Source organism: Elephantulus edwardii, unplaced genomic scaffold (genome assembly GCF_000299155.1).
Source record: "Elephantulus edwardii isolate Elephantulus edwardi_28Jun2011 unplaced genomic scaffold, EleEdw1.0 scaffold00145, whole genome shotgun sequence".
Lineage (NCBI taxonomy): Eukaryota > Metazoa > Chordata > Mammalia > Macroscelidea > Macroscelididae > Elephantulus > Elephantulus edwardii.
The window spans coordinates 7,886,747-7,913,919 of record NW_006399895.1 but is presented as its reverse complement, the minus strand read 5'-3'; the positions used below and the strand labels follow the sequence as shown (position 1 = coordinate 7,913,919).

At 39.5% G+C, this 27,173-nt stretch overlaps 1 protein-coding gene and 1 pseudogene across 1 annotated transcript in view; both read right to left on the bottom strand.

Moving 5' to 3' along the window:
- Nucleotides 1-27,173, bottom strand: part of NEDD4 (neural precursor cell expressed, developmentally down-regulated 4, E3 ubiquitin protein ligase) — a 176,929-nt gene that overhangs the window by 134,422 nt on the left and 15,334 nt on the right. Inside the window, exons 2-4 of the mRNA XM_006894518.1 lie at nt 19,837-19,910; nt 8,950-9,028; nt 8,816-8,854 (exon numbers count right to left, since the gene is read on the bottom strand). Coding sequence (XP_006894580.1) covers nt 8,816-8,854; nt 8,950-9,028; nt 19,837-19,910 — 192 coding nt within the window. The remainder of the gene's footprint in view (nt 1-8,815; nt 8,855-8,949; nt 9,029-19,836; nt 19,911-27,173) is intronic.
- Nucleotides 15,806-16,426, bottom strand: LOC102857979 (annotated as a pseudogene).

Genomic DNA, 27,173 nt, shown 5'->3' with positions numbered 1-27,173 from the left:
CCTCCTTTCTTCCCTCCTCCCTCCCTCCCAGTATAATTAAAACGCTCTTTAAAAGTGGTAAGACCTTGTCTTACGTATTTTGAACACTGTATGCTTGGTCAAAGGGTCAAAGTAGAGGGCCAATAAAAAAAAATAGAGAAACTAAGACAATCTTACACAGTGGCTGCAACAAGCAGTTCAATAGAGAAATGATTCTGAGAGTGGCACAGGGACGTTCTGCTGTACACAGAGTCACTGTAAATTGTAAGAAACTCAGAACCGGCATGGAGAGTATGTCGCTGTTAGATGCTTGACAGTCACCATAAAGTTCAGCCTTTTGTGACCTGGGGTAGCAGCAAGAACCACAAATGCCACTTCAATGGCCCCTTGCATGCGTGCAGGAAGATTATGTCTTTCCCGCTGTCCAAGGAGCTGCGGCAGAAATGCAATGTGCATTCCATGCCCCTCTGCAAGGACGACGAGGTCCATGTGGTGCAAGGACACTACAAAGGGCAGCAAACTGGCAAGGCAGTCCAGGTGTACAGAAAGCAGTATGCCGTCTACGTCGAAAGGGTATGCGTGTGGCCATTCACCTTGCTTGGGCTGAAACTGGATAAAGATCAGGGAAAAATTCTTGAACACAAAACCAAATCATGGCAAGCTGGAAACAAGAAAAGCAAATATAAGGAAGAAAATGCAGGAATGAAGGCAATGTGCTGGGCAACCAGAGTCTAACTAGATTTCTAGCTGAGTATGTGTTCTTTGTGAACTTACCAAAATTTCCCTCTCCTTCAGAAGTGGCTCTGTAAATCTGCCTTTGCAATTTTGAGTCATAATTTTAAGAATAAAAATTAGAAACAATAAAAAAACCTCTCAAAACCAACTCCAGGACACCTCCCAATAGCATTAATTTTAGGCAAATTAACAGCTCTTCTTTTTAGGTTTTTTAAGGTGGAAACTTGGATCACTGATTTTAAATTTTTCTTCTTTCCTTACCTAAGTGTTTATATGCTTAAATCTTTCTTTACTATGTAAGTTGCCTTAAACATTAAATTAACATTATTTCATACTTTTATATGTAATTCATTAGTTAGCAGTCAGTAAAAACATATAATAATTTCCTTTATGACTTTTTAAAAATTCACTGGTTATTTAAAAACATGTTACATAATTCCTTCTACTTGACCAGGAAAGGAAGTGCTTAATTCTTTTTTATCATGTTTATTTCTTTGATAATGGCCTATCTGTTCACTTTTAATACCTACCTTTTTCTTCAAATCCTTCCATATGTATAATATGTGTATATTTTATGTATTATGTAATATGTACATAATATGTAACATAATATACTGGTTTTGCTAAATAGCATATCTGTGTCATTTCTTGATCTATTTCTATTGTCTGGGTTTTTTTCTCCTGGTTATGGGCTATAATTTTTGTTTCTTCACATATTGTATAATTTTCCATTGTATGCTGGACAGTGTAGATGTTATGGTGGACCATGCCTGAATTATGCTGTACTCTTTTAAAGAGGGCTGAGTTTTATTTCAACAGGCAGTTTATTGATGGTACACGATGGAGGCTTAGTTTTGGCCTAGTAGGAAGTGTCTTGAGTGTGAACTGTAAGTTGCCTTAAAGGCTCATATTCATGGAGATATGATGTACTCCACAATGAAATACTGCCAGTCCTACGCCATCATCTTATCTGTTGACTAGTTGAAGTCCACTGTTATCTACACGTAAACTTACTGCTGTCAAAACAATCTCAACTCAAAGCAACCATATAGGACAGAGTAGGACTTCCTGATAGAGAGCCATGGTGGTCTGTTGTGTAAGGAATTTAGCTGCCAACTCAAAGGCAAAAGATTCAAATCCTCCAGCTGCTCCTTAGTAGAAAGATCAGCTGTTGCCTCCCATGCTATTTACAACCTCTGAAAACCTGCTGATGGTTCAGCTATGAGTTGCTTCTGCCTCAATGGCACAAAACAACAACAAAGGACATCCCTATGGGGTTTCCAAGGCTGTTACTCTTTACAGAAGCAGAATCAACTAGTGGGATCAGACCACCAACCTTTCGTTAGCAGTCACACACTGTAACCACCATATCACCAGGCTACATCCATCATTATGGCTATTGTATACTTTGAGTGCTTTCCAATCTACGGGGCTCATCTTCCAATACTATACTACACTATATTATGTTACAATTCAGAGTTTTCACTGGCTAATTTTTTAGGACCATACTGCGAGGACTTTCTTCCTAGTCTGGTTTAGTTTGGAACTCTACTAAAATTGGTCCACCTTGCTGATATTTTAAATACTGTCAGCATAGCTTTTAGCATCAAAACTACATGCATGCAATCACACTACAGCAAACTGTCAGAAGGGTAAGTGGCCTCTAGAGTAGACTCAACTTTATAGATAAAGTAGATTTCCTCCTAAGATGTAACCTCAGTGTGTCCAGTTGAATGCCGTAAGTGTTTGGATGGTCTACTTGATCTGACTGGTCAGGGCTCTAAAGTCTCCCACGCTGTGAAACCTCTGGCATCTCCATTCAGCCCACAGATCCCCGGCAGTTATTCTCAGCGAGGCATTGTGAAATCCTATCCTGCACATGCACAATGCACGGCTCAGGACTCAGCCAAAGAAAGACTCAAGATGACACTAATAAAGATTTCTGGGGCTCCTTCTCTATGCTGCTTCATATTTCAGTGACTTCAAGGGGAGCTCTGGTGGCCTAGTGGCCAAGAAGCTGCACTGCAATCCCAAAGGTGCACAGTTCGAACCCACCAGATGCTCTGCTGGAGAAGGAGGGGCAATCTCCTCCGTGCCAATTGGCTCCACTTTGATAATACACAGCAAGAAAAAAAAAGCGAGGTGGAAAAAACCCCAAAAAAACAAAACAAAATTTCAGTGACTTCAGTTTGACCTGATTTCTGTTCCCAACATCTTCCCAACAAAACTGTTGTTCTCATTTTGGGCTCCACATTTCCAAGTCACAAAAGAATGTGAATATGTGTGTTATTTTTTTATCCCCTCAGTTCTGTGCCTAAAATAGTTGGTTCATATCTCTTTCTCCAGCTTCCTAGTTGTTTACACCATCAGGTCAAGATCAATACCCTGTTACTCCGGAATGGCTGACACAGAAAAGTCAGTATTATTTTTCAACTCTTGAAAAGTAGCAAAAGCTGAAAACTTCCTTAATATGATAAATATTAAAGCTATTCATATTTAATGGAGATGTATTAGACACATTCACATTAAGATTAGGAACAAGATAAATAGACATCCATCACTACCACCATTAAGCAATACTTGGCATGTATATCCAATGCAATTAGAAAAGAATGAAGACATTAAGAAAGTTCCAACACACTGAAAATACATATTGCTGAGAAAAATGCAGTAAAGTAAGTTTAAAGGAGAACCCTCTAAATTTATAAATAAGTTTTAAAAAAACCAACTCAACCACTTGGGAACTTAAAAACTCTCCTAAGCAATACTTCTGCCAAAAAAGCAATCAAAACCAGATGCTATCAAATCTGGAATTTATTCTGGTAAAAGAAGACAGACAGATTTAGCTTCCTTTTTCACCATGTGACTGTACAATTGCCTCAATATTATTTCCTTAATAATCTAAAAAACCCAAAATGATTTAAAATGCTGCTTTCTACGTCATGCCAAATAGAGTGGAGAAGTCCTCCTGGACACTGGAAGACTAAAGCACCTGGAAGATGACATGGACAGCAGCTTCCCTGACTAGCTTCAGCAAAAACTTCTCCTACAAGGACCATGCAAATTTCCAATTCACATTATTAAAACAAAAACAAAAAATCCTTCAAACATGGAATATATTAGAGTGGTTTCCATTTTCCTAACTGAAATCAAGTGTAGTAACACAGAAGCCACCACAGAAGCAAGTATCTAAATCAGCCGTATAAAATGCTACCAAGAGCATTTGGAAAATGAGAAAAACAGAGCCATGTGACAAAGTAGGATTTATCTCAGGAATACACAGGAATGGACACAGGAAAAGCATTTGATAAATAGCATGATAAAATTTCAACATAAAAAATAATATCAGCAAACCAGCAATGAAAAGAAACTGATTTGACAAACAAAAGCATTTATGAAAAACCCACAGCTAACATCACATCCAATGGTGAAAGACTAAAAGCTTTCTCCCTAAAGTCAGAAAGAAAAAAAAATAGTTTCCACTTTTGTCACTGCTATTCTGGTGGTCGACTGAGATTATTAACAGCTTTAATTTGCTTTGCTCTACAAGCAACGCTCTTGGTACCAACAGCCAGGAAATAAAAAGACAAATTGCATTGGGAAAGTCTGCTGTCAGAGACCTCTCCAAAGTACTGAAGAGCAATGATATCAGTCTGGATGCTATGGCATGCCTGATCCAGGCCACGGTCTTTTTAATTACTTTCTATGCATCAGAAAGCTGGACAATGACTAGGGATGATAGAAGGAGAATTGATGCCTTTGGGCTGTGGTAACTGAGAAGAGCATGAATATACCATGGACTACTAGGAGAACAAACAGGTTTGTCCTGGAGAGGGTGAGACCAGGCTACTCCTTGAAGGCCAGGATTCTGAAGCTTCATCTAACGTACTTTGGACATGTTGCAAAGAGGGATCAGTCCTTGGAGAGGGACATCATGCTTGGGAGGGTGGAGGGACAGCACAGGAGAGGAAGACCCTTGATGAGATGGTTTGGTTCAGTGACTGGGGTAATGGAGGTAGGTGCGTCAGAGACAACAGGATTGCCACAGGATAGAGCAGCGTTTAGAGCTGCTTTACATAGGGTCGCTATGTGTCACAAGTGACTTGACGGCACATAATAACAACAACAACAACATTCTGGTGGTATAGTGGGTAAGGAGTTGCAATACCAACCCACAGACATGCAGTCAAATCTATCAGCAACTCCAAAGGAGAAAGATAAGCAGTCTTCTCTGAAAACCTAATGACTGGTCAGGTATGAGATGGTTCCAACTCCATGGCACATAGCAACATTAAGCATTGTATTGGAAGTCCTGGAGAGCAAGTTTCTGTTGTTGTTTTTGCTGCATATCAAGTCAAAATGGACTCATAACTGCCCATCCAGCTGATTTTCAGAGGCAGTATATCAGCCAGGAAGAGAATATATTTCTCCCACAGAGCAACTGATGTATTTGAAGAGTGTCCCTTTCGGTTGACAAAGCAACCCCTTACTATTAAGCTACTAGAGCTCCCAGAGTAAGTTGCTGTCATGTGTCAAGTTGAATACAACTCCTAGCAACCCAAAGAACAACAGGAATTATAGCCTATCTTATGTCATCATCACAACCTCTAACACACTCGAGCCCAGTGCTTCAGTCACTATGTCAATCCATCTAATGTAGGGTCTTCCTCTCCTTTGCTGCTCTCCCATCTTTCTAAGTATGATGTCCTTCTCCAAGGACTAGCCTTTCCTAGTGCCATGCCCAAAATAGTCAAGATAAAGCTTTGCCATACATCCTTGCCTCCAAGAAGCTCTCTGGCTGCACTTTCTCCAAGATATATCTGTTTGTTCTTTTAGTAGTCCATGGGATATTCCATAATCTTCTCCAACACCACAGTTCAAAAGCATCAATTCTTTTGTCATCCTTATTCACTGTCCAGCTCTCAGATGCATAGGAATGGGTTGAAAACATCACTTTAGTCCTCAAAGTAACACCTCAGTCCTCAAACTGACATCATTACTCCTCAGTAATGTGGACAGGTCCCTGACTAGAGACTTTCCCAGTGCAATAAATCTCCTAATCTCTTGACTGCTGGTACCAAGTGTACTGACTGGAGATCCTAGTGAGATGAAGTCCTTGACAGTTTCAATCTTTTCTCCATCTATTATGATTTTGCTAAGTGGCCCAGTGGTGAGAATTTTTGTTTTATTGATGTTGAGATGCAATCAATATTGAAGGCTGCAGTGCTTGATCTTCTGCAGCAAGTGCTTCAAGTACGCCTCACTTTCAAGTAGACAAAATTTTTTTTTAAAAAAATATGCATCCAATCAGAAAGGAAGTATATCTCTATTTGTAGATAACATGATCCTACATGTAGAAAAAGCCAAGTCCATCACACGCGCAAAAAATCCATAAACACACATAGCAAAACCAGATTTAACAAAGTTACAAGCTACAGAGTTCACATGCAAGAATCTATTATGTTTCTAGATAATAACAATAAATAATCTGAAAAGGAAATTAAGAAAGAAAACACATCAAAAAGTAGTAAAACACCTAGGAATAAATATAATCAGTGTAAGATTGATATACTGAAAACTATAAAATAGGACCTAAAAAAATTAAAGAAGACCTAACTAAGTGGAAAGACAACTCCTATTCATAGATTGAAAAGTTCAAAACTGCTACAAGACCAAAAAATACATCAAATCGGTGCCCACTCATACTAGTGCACTGACAGTAAGAGTGTAGACTAGAAGGAGCTTTGGTGGCCTAGTGGCAAGAAGATGCACTGCAATCCCAGAGGTGCACGCTTCGAATCCACCAGATGCTCTGCTGGAGAAAGAGGTGTAATCTCCATCTGTACCAGTCAGATGTGATTTGACAGTACATGCACAAAAAATAATAAAATAAAAAAATTTTTAAAATGTGGAATGGTCCTGTCACTCAGATCTGTGGTTCCTAAAAAGTTAAACACAGAATTACAATATGACCCAGACATTCCACTCCTATGTTTGTACCCAGAGAATGGAGAATTAGAATTCAAACAGGTGCACGCACACTAACATTTGCAGCAGCATATGGGGGGGGGGAACCCAAACATTCATGAATAAATGCATCTAGTAACAAATTGTGGTACACCCATACAATCAAGTAAAAAGGAATGCATTGACAATGCATACAGCTTGGATGACCGTTGGAAGCACTATGCGAAATAAAGGGTCACGTATTTGGGGGGTTTTTTTTCCATAGTAAATATATAGAATGAGCAGACCCAAAGAGACAGAAAGTACTTTAGTGATTTCCAGGAGAGGGAACTGAGAAATGACTACTTAACCAATATGTGGTGTTTATCTGGAGTGATCTGAAGTTTTGCAACTAGAAGGTGGTGGCTGAAGTGTACGTGTTAAAGCAGGTAGTTGTACGTTACATGAATTTCACAAGAAGAAATGGAAAAGTGGGTTTTCCCAGTTGGAAAGAAAGTCTGTTTCCTTGAAATTCTTCAGTTACAAATTTGATAATGATTTAAAGACTTTATCTTCAAGAATACATTTAAATGTAAAAGCATATTGTTGTTGTTATGTGCTGTCGAGTCGCTTGCGACTCATAGCGACCCTATGTACAACAGCCCTAAACTCTGCTCTGTCCTGTATGAATCGCACTGTCTCTGACACTCCCATCCCGATTATCCCAGTCACTGAATCAATCCACCTCATAGAGGGCCTTCCCCTCCTGTGCTGTCCCTCCACCCTCCCAAGCATGATGTCCTTCTCCAAGGACCAGTCTCTCCTCACAACATGTCCAAAGTATGTCAGACGGAGCCTCAGAATCCTTGCCTCCAAGGAGCCACCCGGTTTAACCCTTTCCAGGATGAAATGCAAAAATTTTACAACCAGTTAGTAAGGCACATAGATTGCAATGAATTTGACCTACCTACCACATAATTACAAACTCAGAGTGAAAATAAAAGTTTGGCCTGAACTGTTCAATCAAATGAATATTGGGACTAAACTTGGTGATCTACTGGTGGTCTAAAAAGAGCAGTTTCCTTTGAGTGACAGAGCTGTGAGTTACAGTAGAGGGAGTTAATGAATATGTAGAAGTGAAAATGAAAGAGGTAATCAACTTTCAAGACTGTTGGTTTTTCAGGTTCTTATGGAGAGAAGTTTAAAACTAAGAGGAAAGCAGTATTTAGGAAGAATATTTTAAGGATGGATATACAAATGAGAAAAATCATATTAGAGGCAAAGAGAAGATTCTGACCTTCTGTGAAAGACCTGGGTTCAATTCCCAGTCAATGCACCTCTGGGCAGCCATCATCTGTCTGTCAGTGCAGATTTGATTATTGTTATTACTGACCAAGCTCTCATGGAATTCCAGATTAAGAGAGTCTAGGAAGAAAGGTCTCATGATCTGCTTGCAAAGATCAGTCAATGTAAACCCCACGCACCACAAGGGGATGGTGAGGCAGTGCATTCACTCTGTCATGCACGGAGTCTTCATGAGCAGACCACCAAACTGACAGCAGCTAACAGAAACAATCGCTGCTGGGAACGTGTGTGGACTCTGGCTGTGGGAGGAACTCTGGAGTTAGACAGGCAGGAAGACCTTCAGTGTGCAGACCCAGCTGAGGGGTCTGCAATAACTACTGTGTGTGGAGTGTGCTTTTAGGTAGAATAAGGGAAATTAAGCAGTACAGAGAATGTGAATGCAGGATGTATAAGAAGATAGGCATCTACTTAGTGCTACAGGCCTTCATCATCATTTACCCAGACCAACATATCTAACAAATGACTCAGTACACATTCATATTTCACTGTCTTTCAAGAAATATACAGAAATCTACTAAATCAGAATATAATTACTAGATATTCTCTAAATCCGTTTTGCTTAGTAGGATGATAATACTCCAGTTTTACAAAAAATGTCTTATCTGGCCATTACACTTAGATTTTTCATGTCACTCCAGAATCATGTCACCATAGGTTTCCTTTGTCTAATTCTTTTTAAGAATTTAGGTAACTTATTGTCACAAACATTTTCATAGTAAGCAAGAAATTAAAATTCTAAGCTACTCAGACACTGTTTTTATTGTTTTAATTCAATAAAATGCATACTTACTCTGAATAATATTTCTTCATTCCACTTAGGATTCAAATTCTAAAATATAATAAATATACTGTAAGTATTTTTTAAGTTTCATCATATAAAAACAAAGTCCATTTTTAAAAATATTAAATACTGTTAAGACTAACCTTTTTAATGGTCTTCGTTTGCACACTTGTGAAAACTGCATTCATGGGGTCATATAACGTCACTCTCACATAAGGATCACTGTTAAAATTTTAAAGAAGACATTTTAATTATTGCTTTCTCAAAGTCAAGTTGCCCAAACTAGTAGAAACACAAAATTTCCCTTGTTAACAATTTCTGAATCATTTCCTACACCTGGAAGTCATGGTGTGTTGGGTGGTTATTGTGTGCCCTGGAGTCAAAACCAACAACAGCTCACTCTCCAGTGGGTTTTCAGGTCACGGGTTTTAAATCGCATGAAGGAGGCTGCGCAACCTTCCCCCACGGAGCAGCTGGTAGATTCTAACTGTGTGCTTTGGTTTGTCGAGTAGGGGTAAATAATTATGACAATTTTTCCATCTTATTAAAAAATGATGCTAGCATGCCAGAGAAAGAACACAAAGAATCAGGTAAAAAAAACCAACCCATAAGCCTGATGATTTCCAACCTTTTTAGACTTCAGAAATTTTTTTGGAGTTTGTTTTTTTTTGTTTGTTTTTTTTTTTTTAGGTTAAGACGGTTAATTCAATGACTCTCATGTCTGATTTTGCATTAACTGTTTCATGTCATCTCATGAGTATGCACTCTTTATTTCCTTGTCTTTATAAAAACAAAAGGCAACCTACTTCAGTTTAAAATGTGTCATGTAGCCTCCATTATGAAGAACTGCAGAAAAGGAAAATCTTGTGATACTTAAATTTGCAAAGAAAAAGGGTTTTTTTAAAAATACTTGTCCCTTCAAATTGATCCCATTTCTTCTCAGTTAAGAATTCATTACTCTCAAAAAAAAATTTAAAAAAAAAAGAATTCATCACTCTCCTCCACTCACTCCCATCCCACATCTATGAATGTCCATACATCCAGGTCCTCATATAATCTGAACTCTTACTGTACTGGAAGGAATCAAAACCATCAGACCAATCCCACTTTGGACTTTTTTTTAACCTGTCCTAACACCTGGAGCCCTGGTGGCCTAGTGGGTGGGAAGCAGCACTTCTAACCCAAAGGTGGTGGCTTTGCAGTAAAAAGATGGCCACTCTCGAGTGTGATTTTCAGCCTCTGAAAACCTGCTGTAGGGTCAGCTATGAGTTAGTTCCCACTTGATGGCAATGAAAGAGTTAATAGCTTTGGGTTGTTGTTTTTTAATGATTTGCATATAGTCATTCAAATACATCTTACTTTACACATGTACTTTATACAATCATTCATATATGCTGTTTCATTCATGTACTTTGTGCTTATCTTTCTATCATTAATTACCATTGGTTATATTTTAAGTCCTTTTCTCCCCATTATTTGAATAACACTACTTTCACTCCCTTTGTCATGTTCATTTGGATGGGCTATTGTTTCTCTGTTCTATACATTTCTCACATTTATTTACTGGGATACTGTCATTGTCAAGGAAGCTAACAACTTGCTCTGTAATTCCTCAATATTTGATGTTTTCACTCATATACTCTAAGCAACTCTTAGACGGATTGAGTCTTTCTTGGGTCTTTCTCTGTCATAGATCCATCTTCCTTGCTTTAAAGTTCCAGATGCTGTGTTTCAACTTTCAATCTCTCCAAAACATAACAAAGAAAGCTGTGGCCAGCCTGTCCATCCTGAGTGGCACTTGTGACTCAAGAAAGAGAACCTGTACTAGTGAATTTGTCCACCAGAGGGCACAGTCCTCCCTCCCTCTAACTAACACTCCCTTTTCTGGGCAATCCTGGTTCCAGTGAGCCCCCATTGGGGATGGGTGTTACCCTTCAGTTTTGCCAAAGGCTTCCTTCCCTACTTTGTTGGAGCTGGTTATATCTGAGCTGGTATTCAGGACAAGTACAAACAGATTTTTTTTCTGTTTCATGAGGAGGAGGGGCTGGCACTCCCCAGAGGGACTTTAAAGAAAACCAGCTGGTTTCAGAGCCCAATGGTGATGTAGTAACTGGAGCCCAGTCACCACTTAGGTAACCTACCCTCGAACTCCACTGCTGGAACCTTCTGTAGGAGTTTCTATCAGTCCAGCAGCTGAGAGTTAAAGGTCTGGAGAGGGACAATCACACTCCAAAAGGACACTTACGGAGGTGGAGCTTCAGCCTGCCCATGGCATGACATCTGTGAGCGTAAAGTCTTTACTTAGGATATTTGCTTTCTAGCACTCAGCAGCATTAGTCCTCTTTACTGACTTCCTGGGGGGGGGTCCTTCAAAATGTGCTTCCAGGAGGTTTGTCCTCTTGGATGGTCGGCTGAGCTGTGGGGTGCACAGGGAGGCAGGTAGTGTGCTGGCCCTGGGAGCTGACTCCACTGTGGAGGGCTTCAAGATCAGCTTTCCAATAGCCTGGGACTAATTCCTAAGTTCACACTGTTCAGATCTCCACAAACGTCTGTGTTGTTGTATCAGAGTCTCCCCTGCAGATTTTAAACTGCGAGAAGAGCCTCCACTCAGGCCTCTTGCTTTCGAACACACAGCAATTTCAGTCAACAGTCCTCAGTCAATGCTAGATCCCATGATGAAGAAAAAAATTAAAAAAAAAAAATAAAAAATAAATAAAAGGAAAGCCACTGGAAGTAGGGACAGACTAATGCTCACTGACGCCCAAGGAGGTTTATCCTGTTGTTTTTCGTAGTAGGCTGTGAACAAAAGGCCAGAACTGTAGGGTGCACAGAGCCAAGCAGTGTTTACTATGGGAACATATTCCACTTCGAGGCCCCCTGCAGAAATTCACAGCAGGCTGGCAGGTGAGTGTCAAGGTGTAACACAGGTTTGCTACAGAGGTTGCTAATGGAGACCTCCCTATTCTCGTCTCCACTAGAGATGCCTGCTTGTTGGCACACAATAGTTTCAGTCAACAGTCTGAAGCACTAACCCCAAGGGTGAGTAGACAGACAGACAGCTGACTCTGGGAGGATTGCTCTGTTAGTGTCCGAGGTCTGAGCTATGGAGAAAGTAAGAAGACAGGCAGAGTAGAGACTATGAGAGTAGATTCCACTGCACCAGGTAGCTGTAATATTTTCAAAAGAGGCTTGCAAGAGACAGTGTTAGGGTGGGAGGTGCTGGTACATTCTAAACAGAACCTCAGGGAGGTCCCTTTTAGGGTAGGAACTCGGAGTCTTTTCTCTTTCTACAGGCAGTATGTATGTTAGTTAGGGATACAGACTTTTTCTGGGGTCATTACTCCAATTCTCAGCAGCTGGTGACCCCCAAATCTGGTGGGAGGGGCAGGAATGGTGAAGAAGCAATTTTCCTACCATACACTACTCATGGCTGATCTACTAATTTTTTTTTCTCCAATTAGCTTTTCTATTGTGATCTGCATTAAAGTTCATAGAGCAGATTCATTTCCCATTCAACAATTCACACACATAGATTCATGACATTGACTAGAGTGCCCAAATTGTAACAGTACTTTTTCCATTTCCTCTTTAGGTTCCTTTCCTAACCCCCTTCTGAGTTTTATCCCTGTGTAAATGCTGCCCTTTTGATCTTCACAGTCATCAGGAGGTTTTCAGCACAGGAGGGTGCCCATCTTTGTTGAAGCAACTGGCAGATTCGAACTGCTCACCTTTGGGTTGACAGTGAAACTTCTTACCCAATCGGCCACCAGAATTTTCTCATTTGATCTTACATGTTTGATTGTTCAAATGAGTGTACTACTTCCTGGTGTTACTGATAACTTTATATGCTTATCAATTTAGACTTTATATGCTTATCAATTGGCTAACAGAATCCTACTGGCATAGTTTCATATATGTCAGACTGTTGACTTAAAAGTCAGCAGTTCCAATCTACCCAATATAGCATTCCTGAAAGACGTGCAGCCTCACTGGATGGTGTTATGAGTTGGAATAAACAACAGAAAATATTATTTGGCTAAAAGTTGAGTTACTGAGCTAATTTCTGATCCATGTGAAAGGAGTTAACACCAGTCTCCATCAGACCAGTAAGCCTGGTCTTTTCTGATATGGTGAGTTTTGATTCATACTTTTCTCCCTCTCTAGCAGGATCTTTCTATAATGACTCTGACTAAAGAATTGTATCCTGAGTGCTCCAGTCTGAATTGTAATCTATTACTTCCCCAATAAGTCCCATCATCTTGAGACCTGTGAGTTGTATGTGGCCACTGCAATGAATCATGACACTCAGTAAAGAAGCTGTGTGTGCTTTGGGAAAGGGTGGCATTAATTAACAGAATAGTACATGGATCGTGGGGGGGTGGGGGCAGGCTTCAGCTCAGAGGAACTGGCTTTGTGCTACAGGTGCTGTTGATGTTGATAGTTTTCTCCCTTCTGAGGTTAGTGGTGGTCATGTATGTACACCTCCAGGTCCATGCAATTTTTACAAATGTTTATTAATGGTCTTTGAGGTTACTGTAGAACGTATTCTAAATCTCCTTCAAGTTTAAGGCAGTCTGTTCTATCTTGATAGTGTCTTGAGCTTCTTTCCACTTGAAAATTCTAAAACATTTTCACCACTTTTTGCTTTATAGTTAGCATTGTTTACAAAGAGATATCTTAATTTTACGTCAATTGCTACCTTCCAATGAGCGTTTCAATGATATTCTCAGTGACTATAGAATTCTGCATTATAGTTCTTTCTCCAGAACACTAAATATTGTACTTCAGGCTCCATCTTTTCTAAAGTAAAAAATGAATCTTAAATCCACATGTATAATGTGTATCATTTTCTTTTCTTTCTGCTGTCATGATTTCCTCATTTTTATTTGACTTTCAACACTTTCATTGTTATGTGCCACAAGATTATGCAATGTGGTGTTTTACATTAAAAAGTTATTTGTCATCAAATTTAGAGGGGGAAAAATGGACACTATCTCTTTAAAGACTTTAACTTTTTTCTTTCATCTTCTGTAACTTCAGTTATGTGTATGCAGTTTGTTATTGTGTGTCAAGTTGGAACCAATGCAAAGCTGGTCCTCCAGTGGGTTTTAGAGGCAGTAAATTTCACGGGAGGAATCATGGGCGCCTTCATTACCAGGGCATGATGGTGGGAATGGGCAAGAAGGACTCCTATGTGGTGACCAAGCCCAGAACAACACAGCCTTAACTACTCCACTAAGCACAACACTTTTACCAACTGAGAAGACATGGAGAAGTTCTGGCACCACACCTTCTATAATGAGCTGCGTGAACACTCAAAACCCAAGTTATGCAGAAAAGAAATAACAAGATGAGAAAATCGATTTTCTGTGATAAGAAAATAGATCTCTGTATTTACAATTACTTAAAATAAATGACTTGGTCTCAGAAAATTTAAAAAATTGCACACAAGGAGATTGCCCATCCTTCTCCCACGAAGCATTTGGTGAATTTGAAACATGTGGCTTTGGAATGAAAGCACAGCTTCTTACCATTAGGCCACCAGAGCTCCCTAACTTAAATGTTAGTCCATGTGATAATATTCAACAAGTCTCTGAGGTGTTACTTTTTTTTTTCATCCTTATTTCTCCCATCTTCTAATTGGGAAGTAGTTTCTAGTGATTTTTTTTTTCTACATTTTTAATTCAAAAGTCCATAATTCTCTGGGAGTGATTGTTTACAGCCCGATCATGATTGCTATTATCTCTGTAGTAACCAGATGCTCTCGTCACCTCAGTTCTTGCTTGGCACCCACACATGAAATGTCATTTCTGAGAAAATGGGGAAAATATCCTGAGTGCTGGACTTTAATCACAGTCCTCCCTTATTGATGTCACCTTTCCTGACTGCTGAATTAGAATGCCAATACAAGAAAGATTAGCAATATCTCATCAATAAAAATATTTTTTCTAATTATATGACTGTCTCAGAAGAAAATGATGCTAAAAACAGCAGTCAATTTTCAGAGATAAAGCACCAATGGCCTGTTTGATTCTCTCCATTTCTCCTTGCTTTACACTGGAATGACTAAGAAGTCCTGTGAGAGGTAGCACAATGTCTGGCATGTGCTCTTTTGTTACACTTTAGAGCAAAACCCTAAGTCATCACATTCTGCAAAAGACTGTGTGTTACACTTAAGGAAACAGACAAGGGATAGTGGCTTTCTGTGAGCAGAGTCAACTCTCAGCAGGACAGGAAGCAATAACTCCAAGTAGAAAAGATGGGGTCTAACAGAACGTGGCTGGCAATTAGTGAAGGACTTAAAAAACAGGATTAGAAAGCCTGCCATTCTTAAAGTCTCCTACCCTTGAGTCTTTATTTAGTCTGCTAAAAAACAAGTTTCTACTCAAATCAGGATGCTCCCGGAGACAAACAGGCAGCATAGGCAACAGCCGGTCAAGCTTTATATATAAAGAAAATAAGCTTACAATTTTAATTTTTCATATTCTTTTTCATAAGATGAATGTGTGAACCTAATATTGACCTACCTGGTACAATTCAAATTAACCTTTCAACATCACTAGAGATTAATGAGTTTTTCTGAATATTGCTACTAAACTGAGGAGATATCCCACTCCTTTCCCAATAGATTAAATAATAAGACAGATTAAAAAAAAAAAAGAAGATAACGTTACAAAACCAGAAAACAATACAATGTTATGACAGTATTTTTATTTTTATAAGACTGTAGCATTATAAACATGGTTGAACCTTGGAGTGGAAGGTAAAGCAGGACTGCTGATAAAGTGGTCACTGCACTGCAGGACCTGGGCTTACTTTGTCTGCCAGCCACTGATTGGTAGATTTTCCCCGTGTAGAAGGCGTGTGTGTGTGTGTGTGTGTGTGTGTGTGTGTGTGTTTATGGGGGTGGGGAGAGCAGGTGGCACAACCAGAGAGGTCAGATACAGTCTTCTTACAAATGGAGCTCTGCGTCTCAGTGGTTCTGACATAGATGGGCATTCACAGTAAACAGCATCTTTCTTTAAAACTTTTCTTGTTCTTGCTGCTTTTCTTGCCATTTTTGTTTTTGTTTTCTGATACCTTCTTTGCTCTGATTTCTCTCATTAGGTCAAAGAAAACCTTGTCCACGTTGGCACGGGTTTTGGCTGATGTCTCCACATACTGCACACCCTACTCTTCAGCTTTACTCCTGGCCTCATCGATAGGTACTTGTCTCTGCTCCTCCAAGTCAGACTTGTTTCCCACCACGAGTAGAAGAATTTTATCTTCTTCAGCCTTAACACATAGAATCTGCTCTCTGAACTCAGCCATTGCTGTAAAGGACTCATGTTCTGTGATTGAGAAGACCAAGAGAAAACTTTCTCCACTCCGAAAGTAGTTGTCTCGAATGGCTGAAGAGTCCTCCTGCCCAGCAGTGTCCAGAATATCTATCTGAACTTCTTCACCATCGAGGACCACCTTCTTTCTGTAGCTGTCAGCTTTGGTAGGTTCATAGTCTTTGACAAACTCGTTGTACATGAACTGAAACGTCAGGGCTGACTTGCCAACTCCTCTGCTGCCAACCAGGATCACTTTGTGAAGGGCCAATGAGCTCTGTCTCTTATTCTTGTTTGCAGCCATTCTGCTGGTTCCTTGAGGTTGTCACACAGACAGAAGGCCCAGGGGAAGAGCTTCCACAGATGCCGGAGAAGACCAGCTTCTGTCCTACCCAGGATCCTTGTTCACAAGTTCTTCCTTCTTCTAGGATTACATTCTTGGAGACCTGGGCCACGACTCAGTTTCTAGTGATTTATCTTTAAGTTCAAGTAAGCATCCTTATTCATCACTGATTTGTTGTTCCATCTATTCAACAATTTTAAAATCAATATTAGCATTTTCAGATTTAACACTTCCAGTTTTCTATTGCTTCTGTTTCATTAATAATGTCATATCTTCTACATAACATGAGAATATTTTATTTTGGCTATTGCAAATATGTTCCATTTTCCCTATTGTTAACAGGCCAGATAATTTTTCTACACTAGATATTAAAAATGCTAACTGTGTAAACTATGGATTCTACTATTTTCCTTTTATGAGTAGATTTTGTTTTTGTTTTTATTGTGCTAAAAATACATACAAAAACACTTGCTTGCCATTTTTGAAAGCAGCACATTTTATTGTTGCTTTGTGCCTCTGAGTTGGAACCAACTCCTAGATGATCCTTCAATGGGTCTTCAAAGGTAATTAATCACATAAAAGGAGACTGTAAATCCTTCTCCTGCAGAGCAACTGGTGGATTCAGACTGCATGCCTTCAGAATTGCAGCACAGCTTCTTCCCAGTAGGCCACCAGAGCTCCCATGTGCTCAGGGCAGTGACATTTACTATATTCATCATGTTTTGCTACCACCATCACAATCTATTTCCAAAAGATTTATCACCTCAATCAGAAACTCTGTATGTGTACCCCTTTAATTCTTTTATTTATTTTTGAATGCAATGAAAGTTTACAGAGACTTAGGGTTTCCAGTCATTCACTGTTGCTTTTTCTCCCTGCCCATCCCCTCCCCTCAATTCACTATTCCCCTTGATGAGTAAAAGAAAAACTCTTTCATTGCTATGCAATTCCTTCCCCTAAGTCCACTGCACTGTGCAGCCTTCATTCTAGACTCCTGTCATGACAATAATACCTAATCATATATCCCTTTTAAACAGTTCTCTCCCTAATCTATTGCAATGCAGTATACATCATTCCTCCCCTTCTTTCTGTCTTCCCTCAAACCCAATGTCAGTCCTGTTTTACAGTAGTGGCCCTATGCAATATTTGTCCTTTTGTGACTGAGATATTTCACTCAGCATAATGTCCTCTAGGGGAATCCACTTAGCATAGTATTTCATGAGTTCCTTGTTTTTCAGTGCTGCATAGTATTCCACTGTGTGGATATACTAGAGCTTCTCTATCCACTTATTTGTTGATGGACACTTGGGCTGTTTCCAGCTCTTTGCTACTGTGAACAAAGCCGCAGTAAACATGGGTGTGCATTACCCCTTCAGTTCTAACTCTCCCCTCTCACCTCTGTCTCTTGTTGCTCTTATTGTTAGGTGCCATTGAGTACATCTCATAGCAAGTCTATGAACAGCCAATCTGAATACTGTCCTCTCTTGTGCCATCCTCACAATCTGTGACACATTCAAGCCATTGCTGCTGTAACTGTGTCAACCCACCTGGTTAAAGGTCTTCCTCTCTTTTACTGGCTGTTCACCTTCCCAAGCATGATATACCTCTCCAAGGGAATAACATTTCCTAGCAGCATGCACAAAGTATACAAAACAAAGCAACAAAGCTCTATCATCTTCACCTCCAAGGAGCCCACTGGCTGCACATTCTCCAAAACATATCTGTTTGTTCTAGAGATCTTCAGCACTCTTCTTTTTTTTGGCTTTTTTTATTAAACTTTATTAATTTTAATGAACATCTACAGAGATTTGGGGTTTTCATTCATTCATTGTTGCACTAGCACTCTTCTTCAATAATCAATTCTTCTTCTGTCACTGTATCTACTTATAAACTTTAGTCTCTGTGCTGCATTATCTTATTCTAGATATTTTGTATAAGTCAGATTATATAGTATCTGTCCTTTTGTATCTGACTGGTTTAACTTCGGTGAGTGCTTTTATTTCAGCATGTAATTAATTTTCTTGTTCGGACAAGAAGCACAAATCCTATTTCTAGGGCAGTGACTATGATTTCTGTTCAGTCTTTGGTTAAGGTGCTTTGAGTCTGCTATTCATATATGTTTTTATAACAACCTTGGTACGAGCAGTCAGGAAATGAGAGGCATGGCAATGCAGTTAGGGACCCTTCCAGGTTTTTGAGGTGTAGTGATGTCAGTTTGAAGACCAGGGTGCCTCTGATTCAAGCCATGGTCTTTCTGATTACTAGCTATGCATCTGAGAGCTGGACAATGAATAAGGATGACAGAAAAATAACTGATGCCTTTAACCTGTAGTGTCGGCGAAGAGCACAGAACAGTCCATGGACAGCCAGGAAAACGATATGTTTTGGAGACTGCAAAGCCAGAGTGCTCTTTGGAGGCAAGAATGATGAGGATTTTACCTCACATACTTTGGACATATTGATAGAAGATGCTATTCCTTGGAGAGGGATATAATATTGGGAAGGGTGGAAGGACACCAAAGGAGGATTGACAAGGTGGAATGATAAAGAGACCACTGCAATGGGCTCTTGTGTGTCGGGGAAGTGTGAGAATGGCACAGGACAGAACTGGGTTCAGATCTTTTGTTCATAGGGTCACTATGAGTCGTACTTGACTCGATGGCACCTAATAACAACAACAACTCATATATGGAGTTTGAGATCAGCAAGCAATGTTAGCAGATATAATCTTGAGACAGCTTCTCTTGCTCTCTTCTTTCCAGAATCTTCCCTCTTACTCACAGCTATGCTTTCTTCAGATTCAGTTTCCTGGTTCTCCAGGTCAAGAAGACAATTTTGCCATGTTCTTTCTCTATATGGCCTTAATGTAAAATTTATTGACTCAAGAACACATTCAGCCTCCAGGCTGCTGCTTTTTTAAGTTATGCTCATAGTTATGGTTGTTAGATACTGCAAGGGTAAATCAGTGACTAAAGAGCTACATTGCCAACCCAAAGGCATGTGATTCAAATGCACCAGTCCTCTACATGAAAAAGATGTGCAATCTCCTGTGTGATGTACAGCCTCTGAAAACCCACTGGAGGGCTGGCTGTGCATCAGTTCATAATGACTTGACAGCACAGAACAACATACACTAGAAAGTCCATTGTTAGAATTGTCTCATCTTTTGAAATGACACTCAGTAATAACTACCACAATGACTTATGTCCCTTATCTAATTTCACAAATTCAGTACTTTAGATATCCAATTATCAACTTGTCATTTCACCTACCATAGTAATTAACTAATAATATAATTAGAGTTTTATTTAATCTAATTTAAATAAAATTCTGAAGTTGTGAAATTATAATCCAGCCCAGCATATACTTACCTAGCTCCCAAGATATCCTTCTTGGCAAGGCCAATTCCAGCAATAACTTTTACCCTCACGATCCGTGAATTTTCCTAAAACAGAAAAATGTATATCTTATTTCTACATACTTTATATCTTAGCTAAAGAATGTGTAGTGCAACAAACAACTTTTATATAGCCTGTCTAGACCTGGCCCTGCACTTCTCCACAAAAGACTGAGCGGATCAGGCAAATAAAATTCTCTTCACACTTGTGAAAGTAGAATCATGAAAACAAAGGATAGGAAGCCCTAATGAGAGGACTGGCCAGTTTTACTATCTCATGTGGCTCAACATGAGCCTTCTCAGAGGTAGAAAGAAGGGGAACTTTACTACCATCAAGACAAGGTGCAAGCTGTGCATGTCCTTTGGATCCATGACCCTGAGAACAGCCTGGCCCCAGGAAAAAAGATGAGGGAGCACCCTAAAACAAGACACAACACAAGATGATGAGAGGCAGCGGTAGCAGAACAGAAAAGTGGTACAAGACAGTGTGATGGGCTTCCTGATCCACACAGCAAGGCAGATATATTGGGTATGCCAACTCATGGAGCTAGAGAGTTAAGAACCTTCAGGTAGGTGGTTTCCTGCCAGAGAAGGGCTCCTCTGGACACTTGGCGGTGCACCCATGACACCAGAGATAAGTACCTCAGGCCAAGGCTCATTGTCAGAGTGGGTCGAGGCTGAAGAGCACTTGCATAAGTCATAGGGGGTGATGAGATGATTCAATTTTCATTTAATTACATTTTTATCAGGGCAGGGCTGAGGGATCAAGGCACTGAGAGACAATGGCCATAGAGGAGCTGAGAAGGTAGTATCCTGACTGAAGAATTGCATTGTGAATAGTTTTGGAAAATGAATTGTAACCTGTTACTTCTCCAATAAACTCCATGACTATGATATTGTCTTTACAATGTAAGAGAGAATTAAGTGAGTTCTTTCTGGCCACAGCAATAAATTACTAAATCCAGAAGAAAAGTGTGGTGTCACAGGAATAGTTGGTGTCAGAATTGGTGAAAAGGTTGGCACATAGAGGTGTATTTGGTCGCTACCTCACAGACATCAGCGTGGAGATAACTACCTTGATTTTTCTTCCCTTTCATGGAGTCAGAGGTCTCATGTTATCCATTAAACTAAACCATTTTTAAATAATATATTAAAACTTTTCACCAGCAGCCAGGAAATTAAAAGACGTATTGCTTTGGTAAAGTCTTCTGTCAACAACCTCTCCAAAACACTGAAGAACAACAATGTCAGTCTGGAGACTAACATGTGCCTAACACAGGCCATAGACTTTGCAATTACTTCCTATGCATCCGAGAGCTGGACAATGACAGAAGGAAAATTGATGACTTTGAGCTTAGTATGGAATGCTAAGAGAACAAACAGGTTTGTCCAGGAGAGGGTTAAACCACGCTGTCCCTTGGAGGCAAGGATTCTGAAACTTCGTCTGACATACTCTGGATATGTTACAAGGAGGGACCAGTCTTTGGGACGTCATGCTTGAGAAGGTAGAGGGACAGTACAAGAGAGGAAGACCTTTGATGAGGTGGATTGATTTAGTGACTGGGTTAATAGGGGTAGGTGTATCAGAGACAATAACATTGGCACAGGACAGAGCATGGTTTAAGGCTGCTCTACATAGGGTCGCTATGAATCACAGGTGATTTGATGGCATATAACAACAACAACATATTAAAACTAATTGAAGGAATCTGGCTTTTCTATATTAATTTGATTCAAAGATCTCTCTTACTACTGCTGAATAAGAGCTAACTCAGTCAACTCTTCCATAGGTTTTCCAAGGCTGTAAATTGCACAGGGAGGAGACTGCCCATCATCTCTCTTAGTGGATTCGAACCAGTAGAGAGGTGTTGTCTTTAGGCTGGAGCATAACTCCCTGTGGTCTACAGCACCAGAGCTCCCTCAAGCAGAACCAGGGGCAAATTATTACAGCAAGAATTTATCATTGTTTTTAGGAAAATCTATAGTCAAATAGCAATAATGAAGAGATGGAAGCAGCCCAACTGACCGTCAACAAATAAATGGATAGAAAAACTGCAATACATTCACATGATGGAGTATTATGCAACACTGAAAAATAATGAACATGTAAAACACTACACAACACGGATGAGTCTGGAAGATATTATGCTTAGTCACAAAAAAGGTAAGTACTACTTAAGACCACAGTTATAAAATAGGACTGACCTTGGCAGGGTGAGGGGGCGGACAGGAAAAGAGTGGACAGATAAAGAACACTACATTGGAACAGATAGATGAAGGAAAGGACTGCAGTGAGCGTATGATTAGGCATTATCTGTATGACAATTAACAATCTGGAACAAGAAGTGCATTACAATGTGAACTGGAGGGGAGAAAGGGAAAAGGGAGGGAGCAAAATGTACAAGGAATTAATGAAAACCCAACTTTCTATAAACTTTTATTAAAATTACAATTTTTTTTAAAATTTTATTATTTTTGTGTGAGTGTACCGTCAAATCAGATCTGACTGGTACAGGAGGAGATTGTCCCTCCTTCCTCGGCAGAGCATCTGGTGGATTCGAACCGTGCGCCTCTGGGATTGTAGTTGCAGCTCCTTACCACTAGGCCACCAGAGCTCCCCTTAAAATTACAATTTTTAAAAAATCAAAAAATAAATGAATGCTAAAGAAAAGGGTATTCTTTGCAAAGGAATATCATGCTTGCAAAGGTGAAGGTTCAGTGAAAGAGAGGGAGACTCTCCAAGAGATGGACTGATACAGTGACTGCTGCAATGGGCTCAGGGTGTCAGAGATGATGAGGATGGTGAAAGGGCAGGATTCAGATCTGTTGTTCACAGGGTCACGATATGAGTCATACTCGACTCAACAGCGCCTAACAATAACACAAAATAAATATAATAACACAAAAATTCAGTGTCATTTTTAATAACTAATTAGAAATGTAATTGTTTAAAATTCCATTCAAGACTATATATTAGATAGTACTGATACATATTAACATAGTTGTTGTTATGTGCTATCGAGTCACATATGACTCATAGCAACCCTATGGACACTAGCTCTGAGCCCTGCCTTGTCCTAGGCCAGTCTGACTGTCTCTGACACACCTACCTCCATTATCCCAGTTACTGTCTCAATCTATCTTATCCGGGGTCTTCCTCTCCTGTGCTGTCCCTCCACCCTTCCAAGCATGATGTCCTTCTCCAAGGACTGGTCCCTCCTGGCCACTTGTCCAAAGTATGTGAGACAGAGCTTCAAAATCCTTGCCTCCAAGGACCAGTTTTCACCTTCTCCAGGATAAAAACTGTTTTTCTCTTCATAGTCCATGGTATGTTTAAGACTCTTTTCCAGCACCACAGCTCAAATACATCAATTCTTCTTCTGCCATCTTTGATCATTGTCCAGCTCTCTGATACATAGCAAGTAACTGCGAAAACCATGGCCTGAATCAGGCATATGTTAGTCTCCAGACTGACATCATTGCTCTTCAGCACTTTCAAGAGGTAGGTCCCTGACAGTAGCCTTCCCCAGAGCAATTAATCTTTTTATTTCTTGACTTCTGGAACAAGAGTGTTGATTGTGGAGCCGAGAAAGCTGAAACTATTAACAACCTCTATCTCTTCTCCATCTATCTTGGTACTGCCAATTGGCCCAGTGGTGAAAATCTTTGTCTTCTTGATGTTGAGCTTCAGTCCATATTGAATACTGAAGTCCTTGACCTGCTGCAGTAAACGTTTCAGGACCTCTTCAATTTCTTGGAGTGAGGTTATGTCATCTGCATAAGTCTTGTTGATAAGTCTTCCTCCAATCCTGACGCCATATTCCTCTATAAATTCCAGGCTCCTGAATGGTCTGTTCTGCATATAGATTGAAAAGTTATGGAAATAGGACACATTCCTTAGAAACTGCTTTCATGATTTTGAATCACCCAGTGCTTCCTTGCTCTCTTCTGACTCCTGGCCCAAGTATGGATTTCACATGAATACAATCAAGTGTTTTGGAATTCCCATTTTTCTCAAGTTTGGCCACAATTTGTTCTTATCCACACAGTCAGGTGCCTTTGCATAGTTCACCAAACACAAATAGACATTCTTTTGGTACTCTCTACTTTCAGCCAAGATCCATCTGACATTGCAATAATGTCTCTGGTGCCACGTCCTCTTCTAACCTGGTTTGTATTTCTGATAGTTCTCTGGCAATTTACTGTTCCAGCCTTTTTGGATAATCTTCAGCAGGATTTTATTGCCTGTAATATCAGTGATATTGTTTCATAATTTCCACACTCTGTTGGGTCACCTTTGTTTGGAATAGGAACAAATAATGGATCTCTTTCAGTCAACCAACCAGGTGGTTGTACTCCAGATTTCTTGGCACTATTACAAAATACACAGGGCAAACTGTAGCCAATTTGTGATCTAAGTGGTAAGTACATAGATACTTAATATAACAGTTTAAAAACTGTTCTGTGTATTTGAAATTATAAAAAATACAAAAGTGGATAAAAAAACCTTTAAAACAGAATGTAGTTTCTTTTTATATTCAAATAATACCATTAGAGACATAAGAATAAAATTAATGAAAAGTGCAAAAAATCTATTGAGAAAATACGCTATTAGAAAAAGAAATGCAATTATTCATGACGGAGATCTCCTATTAAGTAGTCTGTTTTCTCAAATGTAATCTATAAATGTAATACTTTATAATTTCATTTTCTCCCTTCAAATGTTCTCATGGATCTTAACAAAAGGATCCTAAAATTCATACAGAAAAGTAAAAATTATTAAAGAAGTGAACACTAACATAAAATTGTTAAATTATATACTAAAAAATCAGATAGATTAAATTCTAAAAGTACAAAATAAAACTTTTTTCAGTTTTAGGATATGTATGAATAAAACATTTCTGACAGTAGGGTAGCAAAGGTATTACGAGTATACAAATTATCACAATCACAATACAGACACCAAATTTGTTTTTCAAAAGAGGAATTGTCAAGTTTGTTTGGAAAGGAAAGAGACCCTGAATAAGCAAAGCATTTCTGAGAAACAAAAATGAAGTAGGAGGCATAGCACTCCCTGACCTCAAAATCTACTACACAGCAGTAGTAACCAAAACAGCATGGAACTGGTACAATGACAGGCACATAGACCAATGGAACAGAATTGAGAACCCAGAAATAGACCCAGCTATCTATGGTCAACTGATCTTTGACAAATAAATCAAACCTATGAAATGGGGAAAGGACAACTTCTTCAACAAATGGTGCTGGCAAAACTGGACCGCTAACTCCAGAAAGGTGAATCAGGATCCACATCTCATACCATACACAAAAATCAATTCAAGGTGGATCAGAGACCTGGGAGTAAACCCCAAACCATAAAGTTCACATGAGACAAGCTGGGCTCAAGTTTAGAAGGCCTAGTCTATAGAATACAGAGACTTCCAAATACAGCCAGAACTGCTCAATCTGGAGAGGATAACACTTAAGAATGGGACCTTTAAAGATTAAATACCTGTGAACATCAAAAACTTGGTCCAAAAGGATGAAAAGAAAACCTACCAACTGGGAACAAACATTTGGCAATACCATCTGAGACAAGGGTCTCATAACCAAAGTTTACAGCATACTCCTGGGCTTCCACAAGAAAAAGATTGATGGGAGGGTGGGTGGGTAGGGAGAAAAGTGCAACAATGAATGAATGAATCCAAAGCCTTTGTTAATGTTCACTAAAATTAATAATATAAAATTTAGAAAAAGAAAAACATGGTAACACAATTACAAAATAAGCAAAAGACATGGAAAGAATTTTCACAGAAGAAGATATTTGAATGGCCAATAGACACATGAAGAGATGCTCAAAATCACTGGCATAGGAGAGATGAAAATCAAAACCACAATGAGATACCATCTCAGTCCAGTAACAGTGGCAAAGTCTAACAGGACAGCAAGTAATATATGTTGGAGAGGACGTGGCAAAAGGAACTCTTTTTTTTTTCCACATCATACAGGTAATGTGCCCAGGTTACAAAAAGTTTTATAGAAAGCACATGTCATACAAAAGCACGACCCAATCATCACGCTCATGAACCAGAAAAGAATCATGATAAGGTACTCTTATACATTGTTGGTGGGATTGTAAAATGGCACAACTACTCCAGAAGGCAGGTTGGCATTTCCTCAAAAAGGTGAATACAGAAATTCCATATGACCCAGCTATTCCACTGCTTGGAATATATATACCCCAAGAAAATAAGAACTGAAGCACAAATGGAGACTTGTACACCAATTTCATAGCAGAGATATATACCATAGCAAGAACATGGAAACAGCCCAAAAATCTAAACACAATCAAATGAATTGAGAAATTAAGGCACATTCATTAGATGGAATACTGCACAGCAAGCAGGAGCAATGATTTTGAAAATTACTACCCAACTTGAGTGGGACTGGAGAGCTAACTTCACTCAGTCCCATAAGGACAAATACTATACAAGGCCATTATTGTAGAATATGTATGAGGATCCAAGAGGGGGATGGAGTAGGAGCAGAGGTGTGAGAATTAGTGAAGTGGGGGTGGGGAGTTAATCATAGGGTACACAATTTGATGGATGAGGAAAAGATCCAATGTGAAAAACAATGTATTCAAACTTTGTTAAGTATACCAATTCAAAATAAAAAGAAATCTTTTTAAAAAATAATTTAGAACTGAACTTAGAACTGTGCAACAAATTTTATTAGACAGGCAAAAGGCAGGACTATTAGGTGAACAATAACAGGGAAGTACTCAGTACTTAGGACAATCAATATACAAGATCAAAAGGGCAGCATGGGCCTACGGATAAAGTCTGTAGTGAACTGCTCTACTAGCTCAAAGGCAGGGTAGTTCTGGTAGCCTAGTATGTTAGGAGTTGCACTGCCAGCCCAAACGCATGTCATTTCAAATCTACTAGCTGCTCTGAGGAATAAAAATGGGTAATCTCATCCTATGCAATTTATATCCTTTAAAAACCTATGGGTTGGCTCTAATTTGAGGGCACACAATAATACAACAATTCACTATTTAGTCTTGATTTGGTGGTTCAAATATATTAGTGGCTCCAAGAGGGAAAGATGGGGGATCTTATGCAATTTACAGCCTCTGAAAACCTGCTGGAGGGTCAGCTATGGTCAGTTCAACTCAACGGCATTTAGGTGAGGTGAGATGGAAAGCTGAGAAGGCCCATGGGAGAATACAGAGGAGGAAGAGAAAGGAGACTTACAAGGAGATGATGGGAAGACTATGGTCCCAATGCGGGACTATAATGAGCACCA